The 19186-nt window shown below is 35.0% G+C and overlaps 1 protein-coding gene across 3 annotated transcripts in view; it reads left to right on the plus strand.

The window, feature by feature from the left end:
• DACH2 (dachshund family transcription factor 2) overlaps positions 1 to 19186 on the plus strand; it is a 678262-nt gene that overhangs the window by 536865 nt on the left and 122211 nt on the right. For all 3 annotated transcript variants that reach the window (XM_074323712.2, XM_074323713.2, XM_074323711.1), the window contains exon 7: positions 18405 to 18540. In XM_074323712.2, the coding sequence (XP_074179813.1) occupies positions 18405 to 18540 (136 nt within the window). The remainder of the gene's footprint in view (positions 1 to 18404; positions 18541 to 19186) is intronic.

Raw genomic sequence — 19186 nt, forward strand, 5'->3', positions numbered from 1 at the left:
TTCATTTCTAGTATATAGGAATGCAATGGACTTTTGTACGTTGATCTTATAGCCGGCTACTTTACGGTATTCGTTGATTATTTCTAATAACTTTTTGGTGGAGTCTTTAGGGTTTTCTATATATAGCATCATTTCATCTGCAAAGAGTGACAATTTAACTTCTTCATTCCCAATTTGGATGCCTTTTATTTCCTTCTCTTGCCTGATTTCTCTGGCAAGGACTTCCAACACTGTGTTGAAAATCAGAGGTGATAGGGGACAGCCCTGTCGTGTTCCTGAACGTAGAGGCTTCAGTTTTTCGCCATTAATTATGAGACTAGCTGAGGGTTTGTCATCATGGCCTTTATTATGTTAAGGTGTTTTCCTTCTATACCTATTTTATTAAGTGTTTTAATCATAAATGTATGTTGTATCTCATCAAATACTTTTTCTGCATCAATTGATATAATCATATGATTTTTGTCCTTTATTTTGTTTATGTGATGTGTCACATTGATGTATTTATGGATTTTGAACCATCCTTGTGCTCTGGTGGAGAACCCTACTTGGTCTTGATGAATAATCTTCTTAATGCATCTTGTATTTGATTTGCTAGAATTTTGTTTAGGATTTTTGCATTTGTATTCATCAGGGATATTGGTCTGTAGTTTTCTTTTTTTGTGTTGTCTTTACCAGGTTTTGGTTTCAGGGTAATGTTGGCTTCATAAAATGATTTGGGAAGTACTGTCTCTTCTTCAATATTTTTGGGAGAATTTGAGCAGGATTGGTATTACATCCTCTTTGAAGGTTTGGTAGAATTCACTAGTGAAGCCATCTGGTCCCGGACTTTTGCTTTTGGGAAGGTTTTGGATGACTGATTCATTTCTTTACTGGTGATCGGTCTGTTTAGATTTTCCAGTTCTTCATGGTTCAGCCTTGGAAGGCTATTTATTTCTAAGAACTTGTCCATTTCTTCTAGGTTATTGAATTTGGTGGCATATAGTCCTTCATAGTATTCTTGGATGAACCTTTGTATTTCTGTGTTGTCCGTGACAACTTCCCCTTTTTCATTTCTGACTTTGTTAATTAGTGTCTTTTCTGTTTTTATCTTAGTGACGGTAGCCAAGGGATTGTCAACTTTGTTAATCTTTTCAGAGAACCAGCTCTTTGTCACATTAATTTTTCCTTTTTTTTTTTTTTTGTTCTCTATTTCATTTACTTCTGCTCTGATTTTTGTTATTTCCTTTCTTCTGCTTACCTTGGGTTTCATTTGTTCTTGTTTTTTCTAGTTATTTGAGGTATGACATGAGATTATTTATTTAGATTTTTCTTGTTTCTTGGGATAGGCCTGCAATTATATAAATCCCCCTCTTAAAACTGCCTTCGATGCATCCCAAAAATTTTGGTAGGATGTATTTTCATTGTCATTTGTTTCTATGTGTCTTTTGATCTCTCCTCTAATTTCTTCTTTGACCCGGTTGTTCTTTAAAAACATGTTGTTTGATCTCCATGCATTTGTGTTTTTTCCTGCTTTCTTTCTGCAGTTGATATCCAATTTCAAAGCCTTGTGATCAGAGAATATGCTTGGTATGATTTCAATCTTATTAAATTTGCTTAGGTTGATTTTATGTTGCAATATATGGTCTATAGTTGAGAATGTTCCATGTACAATAGAAAAAACGTATAGTCTGATGTTTTAGAGTGAAGTGCTCTATATATGTCAATTATATCCATTTCATCTAATGTGTCATTTAGGGCTGCTATTTCGTTATTTATTTTCTGTTTGGATGATCTATCCATTGCAGTCAATGATGTACTTAAGTCCCCTAGTATAATTGTGTTTGGTCAATTTCTCCCTTTAGTTCTGTTAGTAGTTACTTGGTATATTTCGGTGCTCCCTGATTGGGGCCATAACTATTGATGACTGTTATGTCTTCTTGTTGTATAGTGCGCTTTACCATTATGAAATGTCCATCTTTGTCTCTTGTTACCTTTTTACACGCTGAAGTCTGTTTCATCTGATATCAGTATGGCAACACCTGGTTTTATCTGGGTACCTTTGCTTGGAGTGTCAATTTCCATCCTTTCACTTTGAGTCTATGCTTGTCCTTGTAGCTGACATGTTTCTCTTGGAGACAGCATATGGTTGGGTTTAGTTTTTGATCCAAAATGCTACTCTGTGCCTTTTTATTGGTGAGTTCAGTACATTTACATTTAGGGTGATTATTGAGATGTGAGGATTTCCTGTCATTGTATCTTTAGTTTTCTGGTAAGGCTGTGTCTCCATTGTTCCTTTGCCTTTTTGTTGTTGTCTATTATTTCTGTTTGGTGGTATTCTATGTTGTTTCACTCTATTTCTTCTTTTATTACAGTATGTATTTCAGTTCTGAATATTTTTGAGTGGTTTCCCTTAAATTTATGTAAAAGAAATGTTGATATTTAGAGTATTCCATTTTCTTCAGCATGCTTACTTTCTCCATTCTCATATTCCAGTTCAGGCCTTTACTCTCCCCCTTTTTGAGTTGTGGTTGCCACAAATTGTCCCTGTTGATGGTGGTCGAATAGCCTCCTTTAGTATTTCTTGTAGTGCAGGTCGTGTATTAGAAAATTCCCTCAGCTTATGTATGTCTGGAAAAGTCTTTATTCCTCCTTCATATCTGAAGCATATCTTTGCTGGATATATTATTCTTGGCTCACAATTTCTCTCTTTCAATCATTTGAATATTTGGTTCCACTCCCTCCTGGCTCGTAGATTTTCTGCTGAAAAATCTGATGATAATCTAATAGACTTTCCTCTGTTGGTTACTGTCTTCTTTTCCTTGGCTTGCTTGAGAATTCTTTCTTTTTCGTTGATTTTAGACAGCTTCAATAAAATGTGCTTTGGAGAAGGCCTGTTGGGATTGAGGTAATTAGGTGTTCTATTTGCTTCTTGGATTTGAGGATCCAGTTCTGTCCACACGTTTGGGAAGTTCTCATCAACGATTTGTTTGAATATATTCTCTGTTCCCTTCTGTCTTTCTTCTCCTCCTGGTGTGTCCATTATTCTTATATTGCTCTTTCTGATGGAGTCAGAAATTTCTTGTAGAGTTCTTTCATTTCTTTTAAGTCTCGTGTCTTTTTTTTCTTCCATCCCTGTCATTTCCAGGTTTCTATCCTCGATGTCACTGATTCTTTCCTCTATCTGGTCAACTGTACTACCGGATGGTTATTTCATTCTTAATTTCTTCTATTGAGTTCTTAATCTCCAGAAATTCTATTTGGTTCTTTTTTAAAATTTCAATCTCTTTCATAAAACGCTCATGGTGTTCTTTGATTGTGTTTCTGACTTCATTTAACTGCCTATCTGTGTTTTCTTGCATATCGTTGAGTTTTTTCAGAACTGCAGTCTTGAATTCTCTGTCATTTAAGTCACATATTTCCGTATCTTTAAGTGCCTTTTCTGGAGATTTTTCACTTTCTTTCTGAGCTATCTTGTTGCCTTGGTTATTCATGGAAATTACTGGTTTACTATTTCTCTTCCTAGACATCTACAGGAGTGGCTTCTGCAACAGGCTGATAGGAAGAGGTCATTCTTTTGTTTTCCAGTACTTGTTGGTAGCATGTTTTATTTTCTCTCCCACTGCAGCCTTTTTTTGCTCTCTCACACCGTAGTGCTGTTTTCTCTGCACTATTCCAGCTTCTCACACAATGGGGGGATTCCCTGGGAGACGGGCTTCTCCTCTGTTAATAGTTCGCCTGGGTCACAGGGCACAGTGTCCGTGTGGGTATGTGGAGAGCTTTTGATGTTCCAAAGCTCGTCCTGCACCAGATTCAGAGCCCGTGTGTTTCAGCAGTTCTGTTTACTCCTGCAGGGATCCGCCCAGATAGGTGGGGTCAGGGGCGGGGTGAGTTGTGAGAGGTGGCCCAGAGCAATGGCAGAGACCACCACCACACCCGATCCTGCTTCCACAGTTCCCTCCCCTTTGCTGGAACTAGTTGCTCTACGAGTCCATGTCTGCAGACCACCATTCTCAGAACAGCAAATATTCTGTTCTTTTGATCTGACACTGCCATCTTCCGCTTCCAGCACTGGGCAGGTGGGGCAGGGTAGCCCTCAGAGGGAAGTGAGGGGGCCACTAGTCTCAGTGCCGAAGGCTTCCATTCTCTGTGGCAGTGAGGGCTTAAACCACCGTTTTCAGCCTTCTTCCCTCAATCTTTGCTCTGAGGTCTTTGCCATGAGTGTTGGGTTCAGCCGTGTTATATGCTGTCCCCTCAGCCCTGTGGGCCATAAATGGAGTCCTAGCAGTCCGAGTTCTTCCGTCTCCCTAAGCTGCGGTAGCTCTGGGATGCAGTGTGCTCAGAGGTCTGATCTGTGTCCTGTGCCGCGGGGCTTTGTCTCCACACTTCTCCCTTCCCTCCTCCCCTGCTCGCGGGATTCTCCTACCTTTAGGTGAATCCAGTAGTGCGTCTCGTCTTCCTGCCTGTGTGCTGTGCAGGCATTCCTGGTGGAGTTATTGTTGTTTAATTTGTTGTACATTCCATGGGAGATTTCCAGGCTCACCTCACGCCTCCATTTTCATAAGGTATCATCTCAAGTGTCTTTTGATCTCCCCTCTTATTTCTTCCTTGATCCAGTACTTCTTTAAAAGTATGTTGTTTAATCTCCACACATTTGTGGTTTCTCCTGCTTTCTTTATACAGTTGATTTCCAATTTTAAAGTCTTATGATCAGAGAATGTGCTTGGTATGAGTTCAATCTTAAATTTGCTGAGGCTCTTTTTATGTCCCAAAATATGTTCTATCCTTGAGAATGTTCCATGTACACTAGAAAAGGATGTATAGTCTGATGTTCTAGGTTGAAGTGCTCTATAAATGTCAGTTTTGTCCATTTCATCTAAGGTGTCATTTAGGGCTGCTATTTCGTTATTTATTTTCTGTTTGAATGATCTATTCATAGCTGTCAGTGATGTATTTAAGTCCCCTACTATAATTGTGTTTTGGTCAATTTCTCCCTTTACTTCTGTTAATAGTTCCGTTGTATATTTGGTGCTCCCAGATTTGGGCATAAGTGTTATGTCTTCTTGTTGTATAGTCCCCATTATCATTATCATTTATCATTATGAAATATCCATCTTTGTTTCTTATTACATATTTTTCCTAAAGTCTGTTTAATCTTGTATCACAATAGCTACACCTGCTTTTCTCTGAATACCATTTGCTTGGAGTGTCTATTTCCACCCTTTCACTTTTGAGTCTGTATTTGTCCTTGTAGCTGAGATGTGTCTCGTGGAGGCAGCATATGATGGGGATTACTTTTTTATCCAGTCTTCCAGTCTGTGCCTTTTGATTGGTAAGTTCAGTCCATTTACATTTAGGGTGATTATTGGTATATGAAGATTTCCTATCTTTCTGTCTTTGGTTTTCTGGTAAGACTGTGTCTCCATTGTTTCTTTGCCTTTTCATTGCTGTCTATTATTTCAGTGTGGTGGTATTCTATGATTTTTCCCTCTGTTTTTCTTCTTTTTTATGTTATATATTTAAGTTCTGGATTTTTTTGGATAGTTACCATTAAGATTATGTAAAAAAAATTTCATATTTAGAATATTCTGTTTTCTTCATCATGCTTCCTTTCTACATTACACATTGCCGTTTCAGGCCTTTATTCTCTCTCCTTTTAAGTTTTTGTTGTCATAAATTATCACTATTTGTGCTATGAGTTAATTTCTGCATTGCAGTAGCAATTGTTTTTTTACTCCTTTTAAAAATGTTTTGTTTTTTCCTTCTTTACCCTGTTTGTTGTGTTTAAGTGTGTAGTGTACTATTTGGTGTAGGAGTGGCCATTTCCTGCTTTGTCAGTCTGTTTGTAATACTACTCTTGGTTTTGTATTCTTTTTTTTATTTTCTTTCTGGTCGAATAGCCTCCGTCAGTATTTCTTGTAGTGCAGGTCGTGTATTAGAAAATTTCCTCAGCTTTTGTATCCTGGGAAGGTCTTTATTCCTCCTTCATGTCTAAAGGATATCTTTACTGGATATATTATTTTTGGCTCATAATTTCTCTCTTTCAATAGTTTGAATATTTGATTTCATTCCCTCCTGGCTCATAGAGTTTCTGCTGAAAAATCTGATGATATTCTAATGGGATTTCCATTGTAGGTTACTGTCATCTTTTCCCTGGCTCCCTTGAGTATTCTTTCTTTGTCCTTGATTTTAGACAGCTTTAATACAAGTGTCTTGGAGAAGGCCTCTTGGGGTTGAGGTACTTAGATGTTCTATTTGCTTCTTGGATTTGAGGATCCAGTTCTTTCCATGAGTTTGGGAATTTCTCATCGACTGTTTGTTCAGATATGCTCTCTGTTCCCTTCTCTGTTTCTTCTCCTTCTGTTATGCCCATTATTCTTATATTGCTCTTTCTGATGGAGTCAGAAAGTTCTTGTAAAGCTCTTCCACTTCTTTTAAGTCTTAAGTCTCTCTCTTTTTCCATCTGTGTCATTTCCAGATTTCTGTCTTCAATGTCACTGTTTATTTCTTCCATCTGTTCAGTTCTATTACCTATGCTGGCTATTTCATTCTTCGTTTCTTTTATTGTGTTCTTAATCTCCAGAAAGTGTATTTGGTTCTCTTTAAACATTTCATTCACTTTGGTAAAATGTTTATTTTATTCTTTGTTTGTGTTTCTGAGTTCATTACACTGCCTGTCTGTGTTTTCTTGCATCTGGTTGAGTTTTTTTTTCAGAACTTTAATCTTGAATTCTCTGTAATTTACTTTCCAGATTTCCATGTCTTTAAGTTTATTTTCTGGAGACTTTTCATTTTTTTCTGAGCTACCTTGTTACCTTGGTTCTTCATGGCAATTAATGAATTCTTGTTTCTCTTCGAAGGCATCTACATGAGTGGGTTCTGCAATAGGTTGATAGGAAGAGGTCTTTCTTTTGCTTTCCAGTAGGTGTCGGTAGAATGTTTTATTTTCTTTCTGAATTCAGCCTTTTATTCTCTCTCATGCTGTAGCATTATATTTTGTCTGCACTCTTCTGGCTTCTCACACAATGCGTAGGTTCACTAGAATGTGGGCTTCTCCTCTGTGAGTTGGTCACCTGGGTCACAGGGCACCGCCACCATGGGCATGGGGCGATGTGGAGAGCTTCTGAAATCCCAAAAGGCTTCCTGCAACCACATTGAGAGCCTGTATGTTTCCATGACTCTCTTTTCCCCTGCAAGGATCTTCCCAGTTAGGTGGAGTGAGGGACGGGGTAGGTTGTGAGAGGTTGCTCTGAGCAATGACAGAGACTACCAGTGCAGTTATATTGCCCCCAAAGTTCTTCCTTTTCACCAGAATTAGTTGCAGAGTGTGTCTGTGGCTGTGAGGCTGCAACTCTCAGAGCCATAAATATTCTGTTCTTTTGATCTGACCCTGCTACCTTCTACTTATAGCACTGTGGGGGTGAGGGTGGGATGAGTTCTGGGAGGGTGACCAGGTTTCAGCCAGGCTCCATGTCTGTGTCTTTCATTCTCTGCCTGGCAATGAGGGCTTAAACCACCATTCTTACCCTCTTTCCTTCAGTCTTCTCCGAGGTCTCTGCAATGAGCATTCAGTTCAGATGTGTTATATGCTGATACCTCTGGCAGGACTGTGAGCCATAAGAGGAGCACAGGCAGTCTGAATTCTTCCCTCTCCCATGACTCCTATAGCTCCAGAATGCAGGGAGCTCTGAGCTCTGGTCTGTGTCCTGAGGCCTGTTATCTTAATTTTCCGCTTCCCTCCTCCCTCACTCGCCCAATTTTCCCACCTTGGATTATTCCAGTTGTGTGTTTCTCAGGCTTGCCTATGTGCCATGCAAGGAGTCATTTGTGAAATTATAGCTGTTCAATTTGTTGTTAATTTCAAAGGAGATTTCAAGAGGCACCCCTCACACCGCCATTTCCATGACAGAATCATATATATATATATATATATATATATATATATATATTTATTTATTTATTTATTTATTTATTTATAAATATATATATATGTATATATATACACATATATATGTATATATACACATATATGTATATATATATATACATATATGTATATATATACATATATATACATATATATATATATATATATATATATGTGTGTGTATTTTCCCCTCTTTGGTTGAGTCCCTATTATGCATCAGTTTTTTGTGTTGTTTTTTTTTTTTGGTGATTTTTATTTTTTGTTTATTTTTAGTCTTGCAGTCTAATGGGGAAAGACAAACAGAATTAACCACTTTAAATTTCCCTTTTACTTTATTTTTTAATTTTTAGCCACTTATACATAAACATAGCTTCGCAACTCATATAGTTGGATAAAATGATTTTTAAATTATTTTTTCAATTACAGTTGATATTGCATATTATTTTATATTAGTTTCAGATGCACAGCATAGTGGTGACACATTAATATAACATATCCCCACAATTCATCTAGCACCCCCTGACTCATAGATACAGAGAGCAAACTGATGGTTGCCAGAAGGGTGGGAGGTTAGGGAGAAGGTGAAAAACAGTGAAGGGACTAAGAAATACAAATTGGTAGTTACAAAGTAGTCGCAGGGTACAGCATAGTCACTATAAAAGTACAGCATAGTCATTATAAAATTCTTGATTAAAATTTTAAATAGACAAACTGAAGTTATATGTACTATTTTGAAAACATGCTTTTGCAGATTTCGTTTTATACCCTGTGAGATCAGGATTCCTGAGTCATAACAAGAATGGCAACAACATATAATGATTTATATTTTGCTACATTCGCTGTGCTTAAAATTTTACTAGTAGATGATTTGTTAGTGTGCTATGTTTGCCTCTAATTTTTCAGTTTTTTTTAAATTTATTAGGGTGACAATTGTTAGTGAAATTACATAGATTTCAGGTGTACAATTCTGTATTACATCATCTATAAATCCCATTGTGTGTTCATCACCCAGAGTCAGTTCTCCTTCCATCACCATATATTTGATCCCCCTTACCCTCATCTCCCACCCCCCACCCCCCTTACCCTCTGGTAACCACTAAACTATTGTATGTGTCTATGAGTTTTTGTTTCTCATTTGTTTATCATGTTCTTTTGTTGTTTTTAGTTTATATACCACATATCAGTGAAATCATATGGTTCTCTACTTTTTATGTCTGACTTATTTCGCTTACAATTATACTCTCAAGATCCATCCATGTTGTCACAAATGTTCCTATATCATCTTTTTTACCGCCAAATAGTATTCCATTGTGTATATATACCACAACTTGTTTATCAGTTTTTTAAAAAAATTAATGATGTGGGATGCAGCCAACTTTGATTGAGTGTGTATTCACATATTATGTACTTTTATAATAACAATCTACTTGTGTTTGTTTGAATGTTCATAGACTCAAATTAACACAGCACTTATTATAGTTGTTCATAAACTTAGTATTTGCCTAGTCAGATAATGTTGAATGCTAGAATGAAATAAAAATCTCAGATTCCCATAAAATACTTAAATGTTCAGTGTTTGAGATTTTATATTTGAGCCAGCATCCAGTGGCAGTGTGCCTAAAAACCAGCTCTCCCAAAACAAAACACAACAAAAGAAAAAAGAAAACCCTCTGATTAATAACATTTGGTGTATATATTTTCACCATTCCTGATTTCAAGTTATCCACAGTTTAATACATGGGTCACAAAATACTGAATATTTGACAGTTGGTTCTCGTTTGAGCAGGCTTCAAGCCTACAGTCTCCTTTTAAAGCATTGCATGAAATGTGATGAAATGTTGATCAAATCAAACTCTCCATGCCAATCCCCCTCATGTCCATTAAACAAAACAAATGAAAACTTTTCAAACCAACCAGTTTAGCTACTGATTTCTATTTCTTCAGAAAAACTAACATGTTAAGTAAAAGTTTAAGAAATCTCTATAAAAATGAATGAATAAGCAGTTTGTTTTCTAATTGAAATTGTACCACCTTAATATAAAACAATGTCAAATGGAAGGAACATAATTGCATTTGGACCTTTTTCTTCTACCAGTGTGTAAATATTTCTACCTCAGTGTGAAAAAACTTTGGTGATTAGATGTGTTGATTCCTGAAAATGCCCTCAAATAATGAAAGCTAACACAAGGGCGAATAGACCTGGCTGGCTATTCACGACTGCTGTTGTTTTTTTGATTTTCTTTTCATAGGTGGGGCAGAACACCAAAGATTTTCAGGGCTCTGAGAAGTGATGTGACATTTAGGAGCTTAGGCTTCTCTTCAGAATTTCTTTAAATTATATATGTATGTGTGTATGTATATATATATATATATATATATATATATATATATATACACACACACACACATATATTCTCTATATAAATGTGTGTATATATATATATATTCTCTTTAGAATTTAATTTCTTTAAAATTATATATATATATAAACGAAATTAAATTCTAAAGAGAATATATGTATATATTTCTAGTTGAATAAATTTCCCTACCTCCATGGATGTAAACAATTAATAATGAATCTTAGATACATAGAACATACCTACTATAGCAAAACTGTTCAATGTGGTAGCCACTGAACACATAAAGCTATTTCAATTTTATTTAATGAAATGAGCACTTAAGTCCCTCAGTTGCAACTAGCCATATTTCAAGGGCTCAGTAGTCACATTTTACTGGTGGCTACTATATTAGCACAAGTATAGAACATTAGCATTATTGCAGAAAATTTTAATAGGAAGTAGTGTTCTAGAGCATTAAGTAGGGTGGATGAAATATCCAGCATCACTAGTAATCTTTGGGAGAAAAAGGATAATACAGATTTTCAAGTCAGCAAGTATATTGAAAATAGCCTTGCAGTTGGCCAGAAAGGATAGGTATTGCTGAATATTGGCATACTTTATTATTGTCATAATTTTCTGTTAGAAAACAGAGCAAGAACACAGAATTCACTGATTTAGCAAAAGTTGAATGTGTGCAAAGGACTGTGTTACATTAACATATCAAAAACACAAAAATGAAATAGATATAATCCTCATCCCCAAAAGAATTTATAGTATTACATACTGTTTCTGGCTAGAGCCAGCATTGTCTGTTAGCTCAGTAAGATACATTAAGAAGCAGATTTCAGTGGACACACTGTGGCATAATGGGTAAGAACGTGGGCTCTGAGGTCAGACTGTGAATTTGAATTCTGTTTTCACCATTCTTTGTTATGTGACTTTAGGCAAATTAACTAACCTACTTGTATCTCAGTTTGCCTCATTTCCCAATGAAATGGGGATAATAATTGTACCTACCTCATAGTATTAATGTGAGAATAAATGAGTTAAAGCTTATTCACACAGATTACTGTTTAGCATCTAGTAAATACTCAGGGTATATTAGCTAATATTATTTTACTATGTTTTATAGTCAAGAATCCATATAGAAATAGTAATAAGTAGAAATCAATATCACTGCCAAGAACTAGCCTGAGGAAGAAGGAGCTCCCCTATATACATTCCTCTGTGCTGCCTCTTATCAGTCCCAGGATCAAGATTTCCCCCACCATTAGACGCATATACAGGCATTGGGCCCTCCCTCTAAAGAACATTCATTTACATGTAATGCTTGCTTTGATATCAATGCCAGTAAAGAAGGATTAGGGATCTGGTGGGGACTGGAGAGGGGTGCCCGTTCTAATATCAAAATTGATCTGATTTGAATTTTTTTATTTTAAATTAACTTTGAATGTTTACCTGTGGATTATTTCACCTTTAATTTGAACTATGAGCATCCTAGGCCATATGAAAACACACATAGGCTTTCTCTCCATCTCCTGTGGGTACATTAGGCACTCAATAAATGTTTGTTGCATGAATGTCTGGAAACTAATGATTCATTAGATATTAAACTTTGGGGACTGTTTCCAACATAAAGAATCATTAGTTACACAGACTTTTGTTCCAAAGCTAGAAAAGACTGCAAGTTGCAAACAAATGTATTTGGTTTTGGGTTTTGTTACTGTTGTTGTTTGGATTTTTTTTTTTTTTTTTTTTTTTTTTGCCAGCATCTAGGAATACTGTTACTCCAGGTACGTAGCCTTTATTTCTGGCTCAGATCCCTTTACTGTGGTCTCAGCTATTAGCATTTGAAGCTAATAACTGATGTAGCTATAACACGAATTGAAAATTGTATTATGATCATTAGGCTTGCAAAGCTATTCATCCTTTAGTTATATCAGTGAATGTGGCAAGATACTGAGAACACAATAGTTAAAATACCTGACTAGTATGAAAACCCACTTCTTATTTGACATTTAAGTATCTTATAATATAGTTTTTTCTGCATATGTGGAAAACTTTGTAATATCAGTGTGCCATAGTTTTCTCTGATAACAAATTTAAGAAATTTAAATAGAAAGCTGTTATTTGGCTGTTTACCAGTACCATCTGATTAGCTGTGATTTTTTGTTAGCCTGAGCAGCTGGCAATTAATGAATTGATAGGAAATGGTCACAAGGCAGTGGCATTAGCATGTGAACATCTGGTATTAAAATTAGTCAGTGTAGAGAAGGTTTTTTGTGATATTTCAAATTCACTGAAAAATCACTAGTTGAGTCTTATTCTAAATGGTCTATGGAAAAACAAAGCAATTATTATCTTTTAGATAATGAGATGAAGAGTCACTGAGTAAGAATTGAGGTGTGTGTGTGTGTGTGTGTGTGTGTGTGTGTGTGTGTATTTGGGTGGGTGGCAGAGGTCCAAGTCCACAACATAATTTGGAAACCATGCATTTTCCCACTGACTATTCATCCTCCCATGTACATGCTATGAGCAGATATTATGCCTGATTCCCTTAAGCTGTCAGCCTCTTTTAGAACAAGTTGATCACATTGAAGAGGTGAGAGTCGCCTTTTTCCAAATATCACATAGGTCACAGATAGGGTATGCCAATGATTTTGGACTCTTTTATGGTTACATGTTACAACTGTATCCCCAATCTGCCTGTTTTTTCTAAATTCATGAAAACCCTACCATATCCATCTATGTTAACTTAATATCTGTGAATTGGAGATTGTGGAACACAGAATAATTGTTAAAATGATTCATAAAGACCTGTAAAGTGCCATGCTTCCATTCAGAGATACAAAATTCGGGCATCAAATTCTCCCTCAGAATTAGTGATAAACTAAGTTAGCAACAACAATGAACAAACATTTAGTTTTGTGTGTGTGTGTGTGTGTTTTGGATGTTATTATTAAAGTCTGTCAGGTTACAATCTGTTCTGTTTCTGCAGAACTCTGGTGACAGTACAGAAGGAGCACATTAATTAAATATGAAATATGAAGACAAATGCATGAATAAAATATCTAGCATTCAGATAAACTTCTAAAAGCCACTCCTCAGCAGCAAAATGCCATTAAATCCTTTAGGAACTCATTAATAGATTAACATTTGGAAGAATAATTACAGTAAGAGTTGAATTGCACTTAAATAATATAAAAAGACAAATTATTTATTACATAATCCTGAATGCTTGAAAAAATCAATATAATAAAATATCACAGGCAACAATTTATCATTGAGATGGTAGCTATTAAAAGGCAACTACGCACGTACACATATATATATAAACACATGTTTAATATGTACAGATTAGTACTTCATAAGTTTTTTGTTTACTACCATATTTCCAGGATGTAAAAGAATACACTGAGATGAAATAATGCATCTCCATGAAAACGTACAGAGTGGATACATTAGTGCCAGTAAACTAAATCTTAAATCAAATTGACTGTGTTAAACCTTGTGTAATACTGAATTTTCTAAGCATTAACCCTGCTCTTTCTTAAGTGTCAAATGTACTTTCAAATCATTTAATATGATGAACGTCTCCTTTGACTATTTGTGATATATATCCCCCACAAAAGTAAATGGTATGATAGAAGAGGGCATAGTATGTACTAATTAATAACAATTTCTATAACAGCTCTTTCTCTTTTGGCATAAGACTTGAGCTATATAAGTATATGCTAGAATCTGAGTTATTATTAAAGATAATTTTACTAATTACAGGGGAACTGGGAATTTGATTCAGTATGTATCAATTTTGGAATTCTTCCTCCTCTGCTACTTTGAATCTGGAGAAAACTTCTGTGTTTCATAAGAGCTACAGCTGTTTTTGATGGGGTGTGGATACAACATATGAAGTGTAACAGGATTTTAAAAGACATTAATGCCAAATAAAATGAAGTCATCAATGAGTAAAAATAACTCGGGTTTTAGATCTGCAATTTTCCTTTTTAAATGCCCTTATTGATTTGTTGCAAATATTGTTAACCCTGTATTTGGCAAATTGTAAGGACATTATCACTTGTGTTCTCATTTGTAATAAAACAGATTAACTTGCTGTGAAATTTTAACTAGGCTGAGACACAACAGTAGCCACCTAATGAACCGAAGAGCAATGCAGTTAAGTAGCTAAATAGATGCATACTGATTACAGGGCTGAAAAATGGATCTGTTTACTTGCAAAAAAGAAATTGTTCATAGAACTATTATTTTAGGAGAAATTATACATTCCCAGTTCCACACAATTAAAAAAAAACAACCTAATTATTAATCAGTATAAGGCACTGGACTCATCTAATATAGTTTACATGGTGTAAAATGGCTGACCTTTGCGATGCCTTAAGATAATAATGAACTGAACCTTGAATGAATTTGGAAAGTGCAGGCTACATAACCTTAAAGCAGAAATATCACTTCATGAAAAATGTTATTGCTATTCTAAATCATGTTCTCAAAGTCAGTTTATTGTTTTACTAACATACTGTTAAAAATGTCAAATAAGGAATTTAAGAAAATTATTTGAGTTTATATTATTTTTATCATATGCTAATTTTAAATATTATGGGTGATCCCTTTTTGTAACATTGTATTTTTCTCATTATTCATAGCATTTTCTATTTATGTTGATGTTCTCCTGATTTTTTTTTAAGAACTTAGCATGAGTTTTTATTTTTTATTAGGTATAGTGGGCAAGAGCAAGTATAAGTGTCAGTTGGATTCTCTTGCTTTTTCAAACCATCCACTTTATGAATCACTCAAAAGTTTTCCATTTTTATTATGGTAGCTTATATTGGTGTGTGTATGATTCCTGTTTGCCAATACATAGTGATTTTGTTTGTCCAGTTTTATTTTTGTTCAGTGACTGCTGTAATTTGTCCCTGACCATTCATTCAAAGGTCCATTAAAGAGATAAACATAGTTCACCGAATTCAATATTTTAAGCAAATTTCCAGTGTTAGAATTCAAAGACAAATACTGAATGCTTTACACTTTATGCACATATTTTGGCATACAATAACTGAGACTAGACAGCAGTGAAAGGCAAAAAATAATTTTAGCTTCATATATGAAATTACTTACATTGGTGTGTGTGTGTACCCATACTATTTAGACAATATATTTTTAAGCATGTCAGTTTAGGTTTAATTTCACAACTGATGAACTAGTCTTTCCAAAAAGTAAATGGATGTGGTATAACTGCTATATAATCTTGCTCTTCATCCCCATACCATCCCTCCAAAACACAAATATAATTATTTGAAGAAAGAATTTGATTCTTCTGTTTTGCTTATATGTTTCTTTTGATTTTGCCTTATATACATAGTGTTATAACTAGATATTTATCTGTATGTTAAATATAAATGAAATTATATGTTCTGTCTTAAACTATTGTTTTCGAGGCATAACAACAGTTATAGATCCTTTGAAGTGTAATGTACATATACAATTACAGTAGTCCCCCCTCATTCATGGGGCATACATTTCAAGATGCCCAGTGGATGCCTGAAACTGTAGACAGTACTTGACCCTATATATACTGTTTTTTTTTTCCTATACATCATACCTATGATAAAATTTAATTTATAAATTAGGTATGGTAAGAGATTAATGACAGTAACTAATAATAAAAAGAACAATTATAACAATATACTATAATAAATGTTATGTGAATGTGGCATTATTAAGTAAAATAAGAGTTTTCTGAACGCAAACACTGCAATACCACAGCAGTCAATATGATAACCGAGAACAGCTACTAAGTAATGGCTGGGTAGCACATACAGCATGGATACATTGGACAAAGGGATAATTCAAGTCCTAGGCAGAACAGAGTTGGATGGTGTGAGATTTCATCATGCTACTCAGAATGGTGTACAATCTAAAACTTATGAATTGTTTATTTCTGGAATTTTCCATTTAATATTTTTGGACCATGATTGACTGTGGGTACCTGCAACCTGAGAAAGTGAAACTGAGAATAATGGGTGACTACTATATCAGTATTAAATTAGTATATAATACTGCTGCTGCCTTGTTTTCCCGAAAATAAAACCTAGCTGGACAATCAGCTCTAATGCATCTTTTGGAGCAAAAATTAATATAAGATCCAGGGTATATTATATTATATTATATTATATTATATTATATTACATTACATTACATTATATTATATTACATTATACTGCATATTATAATATATTATGTTATATTATATTATTTAAGACCCGGTCTTATATTATAGTAAATTAAGACCAGGTCTTATATTAATGTTTGCTCCAAGGGACGCATTAGAGCTGATTGTCCGGCTAGGTCTTATTTTCGAGGAAACATGGTAATAAATTCAAAGTCTACTATTCATTTCATTAAAATTATCAAATGTTAGTTAAACAATAATATAAAAAACATTTTTAAATGAACATACTACATTGATGACTGTATTAGTTTTTTTTAACTGCTGCTGTAATATAATGATTTATGACAGATTTAGTGGCTTAAGAAATGCAAATACATTATCTTACAGTTCTGTAGCTTAGATGTTTTACACTGGAATCACTGAGCTAAAATCAGGGTGTTGCCAGGGCTACATTTCTTTCTGGAGCTTCCAGGGAAGAATCTGTTTCCTCGCCTTTTCCAATATCTAGAGGCCACCCACATTTCTTGTCTCATGTTTCCCTTCCTTCAACTTTACAGCCAGCAAAGTTACCATCTCTCTGATCATTCCTCCACAATCGTATCTCCCTCTGACCTTCCCTTTCTGCCTCCAAGATGTCACAGTGTAATTTCTGTATGTCAAGATTCTCAATCACATCTGAAAACTTCATTTTGCCATGTAAGGTAACATTCACAGGTTCCAGCTACTAGGATGTGGACAGGACATCTTTGGGGGGACCATTATTCTGCCTGCTACAGTGGCAGACATTGCAAAATGTTACCTTCTGCTAATGAAATCATAACTTTTAATTCTCATGCTATTTTTCATTAAACAAACAGTTTTGCTTCATGGGATTTGTAAATTTTGGGCCTCTCATGCAAATTGGTGTGAAAATGTACAAGCACAAATTTGACAAACTAATTCTTAGTGTTATGATGATTAGAATACTGATGATGTAGTTACAGATAATTAGACGACTATTTAATTTAATAAATTTATTATGGATGAATTAAATATTTAGTAGATAAAACATTCTTTGTCCTAGCATATCTATCACCCAGTCACATTTATTGCATATATGCATAAACACCGCACTTTGGTTCTTTTATTGTTCAAATTAACTGAATGGTTGTCAGATTTATTCATCAATTTGTAGTGCATAAGCATAGTGAATAGCTGCAGAGTTCTGTAACAATATTCATATTTACAAAAGTCTTGAAAGCCGTAACAGTTACTGTAGAAGTATATAAAAGAAATATTTTATTTTTATTCAAATTAACTATTGAAAATTTAAAATGTCTAAACACTACTAAGATATTGATATTGATAGTTCTTAGTGTTAGTATGGAAAATCCATCATTGTGTCCTGTGACTATGAAACCATTTTGTTGGCAGACTTCAACACAAATTCTTAAGATCTGATAGATTGCAGGTTTGTTATTAATATTTCCATAATTTTTGTCTGTGGAGAAAGACTAAACATGTGCCAGGTGCTGCTATTAGTGAGTTTTATTCCAGGGCCCTCAAGTGTTTACCTTTGGGAGATCTCTTTCTTACTTAGAAAGTAGCATCACCCTCCAGGCCTTGGCATGACCTTTATATCAATGTAGGAGCATATAATAACAATAACCTCCACCACACACCTATGTTTATATTCCTTTGTACATTTTCTAGTAAAGTAAATGGAAACTAACTTTTCTTGAGCCTCTACCATGTATCCAGCATGGTGCTGAGCCCTTTTGCTTTCTTCTCTTTTTTAACCTTCACGATATGCCATTAATTTTGCAAGAACCAAAAATATGCTTTTGTCTAAAGATATGTGTTTAAGACCAGGTATTGTGGATATGCATGCTTTCAAGATAAGTGAGAGGTCAGCATTTCAAATGTTATGGGTATAACCAAAATGAGAAACTTGGTGCACAGATGACATTTCCTTTTGTGTCTCCTTTTGTGTCAGGAACGGATGCCGGAGAGTCCTTCTCCTGCTCCCTCTCTGGAAGAGACTCGTCGCCCTGGGAGCCAGACCTCCTCCCACCCCAGCAGCAGTGTATCCAGCTCTCCCTCTCAGATGGATCATCATTCAGACAGAATGGGTGAGCATCTCACCCGAAACAAAAATTTAAAGATATTCTTTCAGGAAATTCTTCATTAGGCAATAGAGAGTGGAGAAAGAAGCTGGGGAACTGATGCCTACTTAGTATAAATGGCTTTTTGAAATGGTCACTTTTTTTTATTGCTGAAGCAATATGAACAATAAAATGCAACAAAATGTTAGAAGTTTGTTATGTGGAAGGGCCTTCATTTACTGTGTCATTGGATCTCATGGGAGTAATATGATGGGATTTTTGTAGAGTATATGTTAGTTCAGTACGTTGGTATCTAACAGCTAGTGTGCTACAATGCACTTGTTACATTCATAGCATCCTTCAAATAATGTAAGATAAAATATCCTTTAGGCAGGTAATCATTGAGCGATTAAAAAGTGAATCAATGTATGATTTGCTATAATCTCAGAATTTGGATCATAAGTATTTAACATGCTTTTCCTTAATTTTTTTTTTTTTTATCTCAGAAGTTTTACACCATAGACACTATTGCAGAAACACTATAATGTCATTGTCAGTGATGTGGTGTATTGGAAACTTGAATCTAGCCATAGTTCTGGCTCTGACTAGCTATGAGATCTTGAGTATGTCACTTAACCACCATGAGTTTCTTTACGTAATATATGAAAATAAT

This window comes from Rhinolophus sinicus, chromosome 18 (assembly GCF_057876585.1).
Source record: "Rhinolophus sinicus isolate RSI-liver-muscle chromosome 18, RSI-T2T, whole genome shotgun sequence".
In the NCBI taxonomy this organism is placed as follows: Eukaryota; Metazoa; Chordata; class Mammalia; order Chiroptera; family Rhinolophidae; genus Rhinolophus; species Rhinolophus sinicus.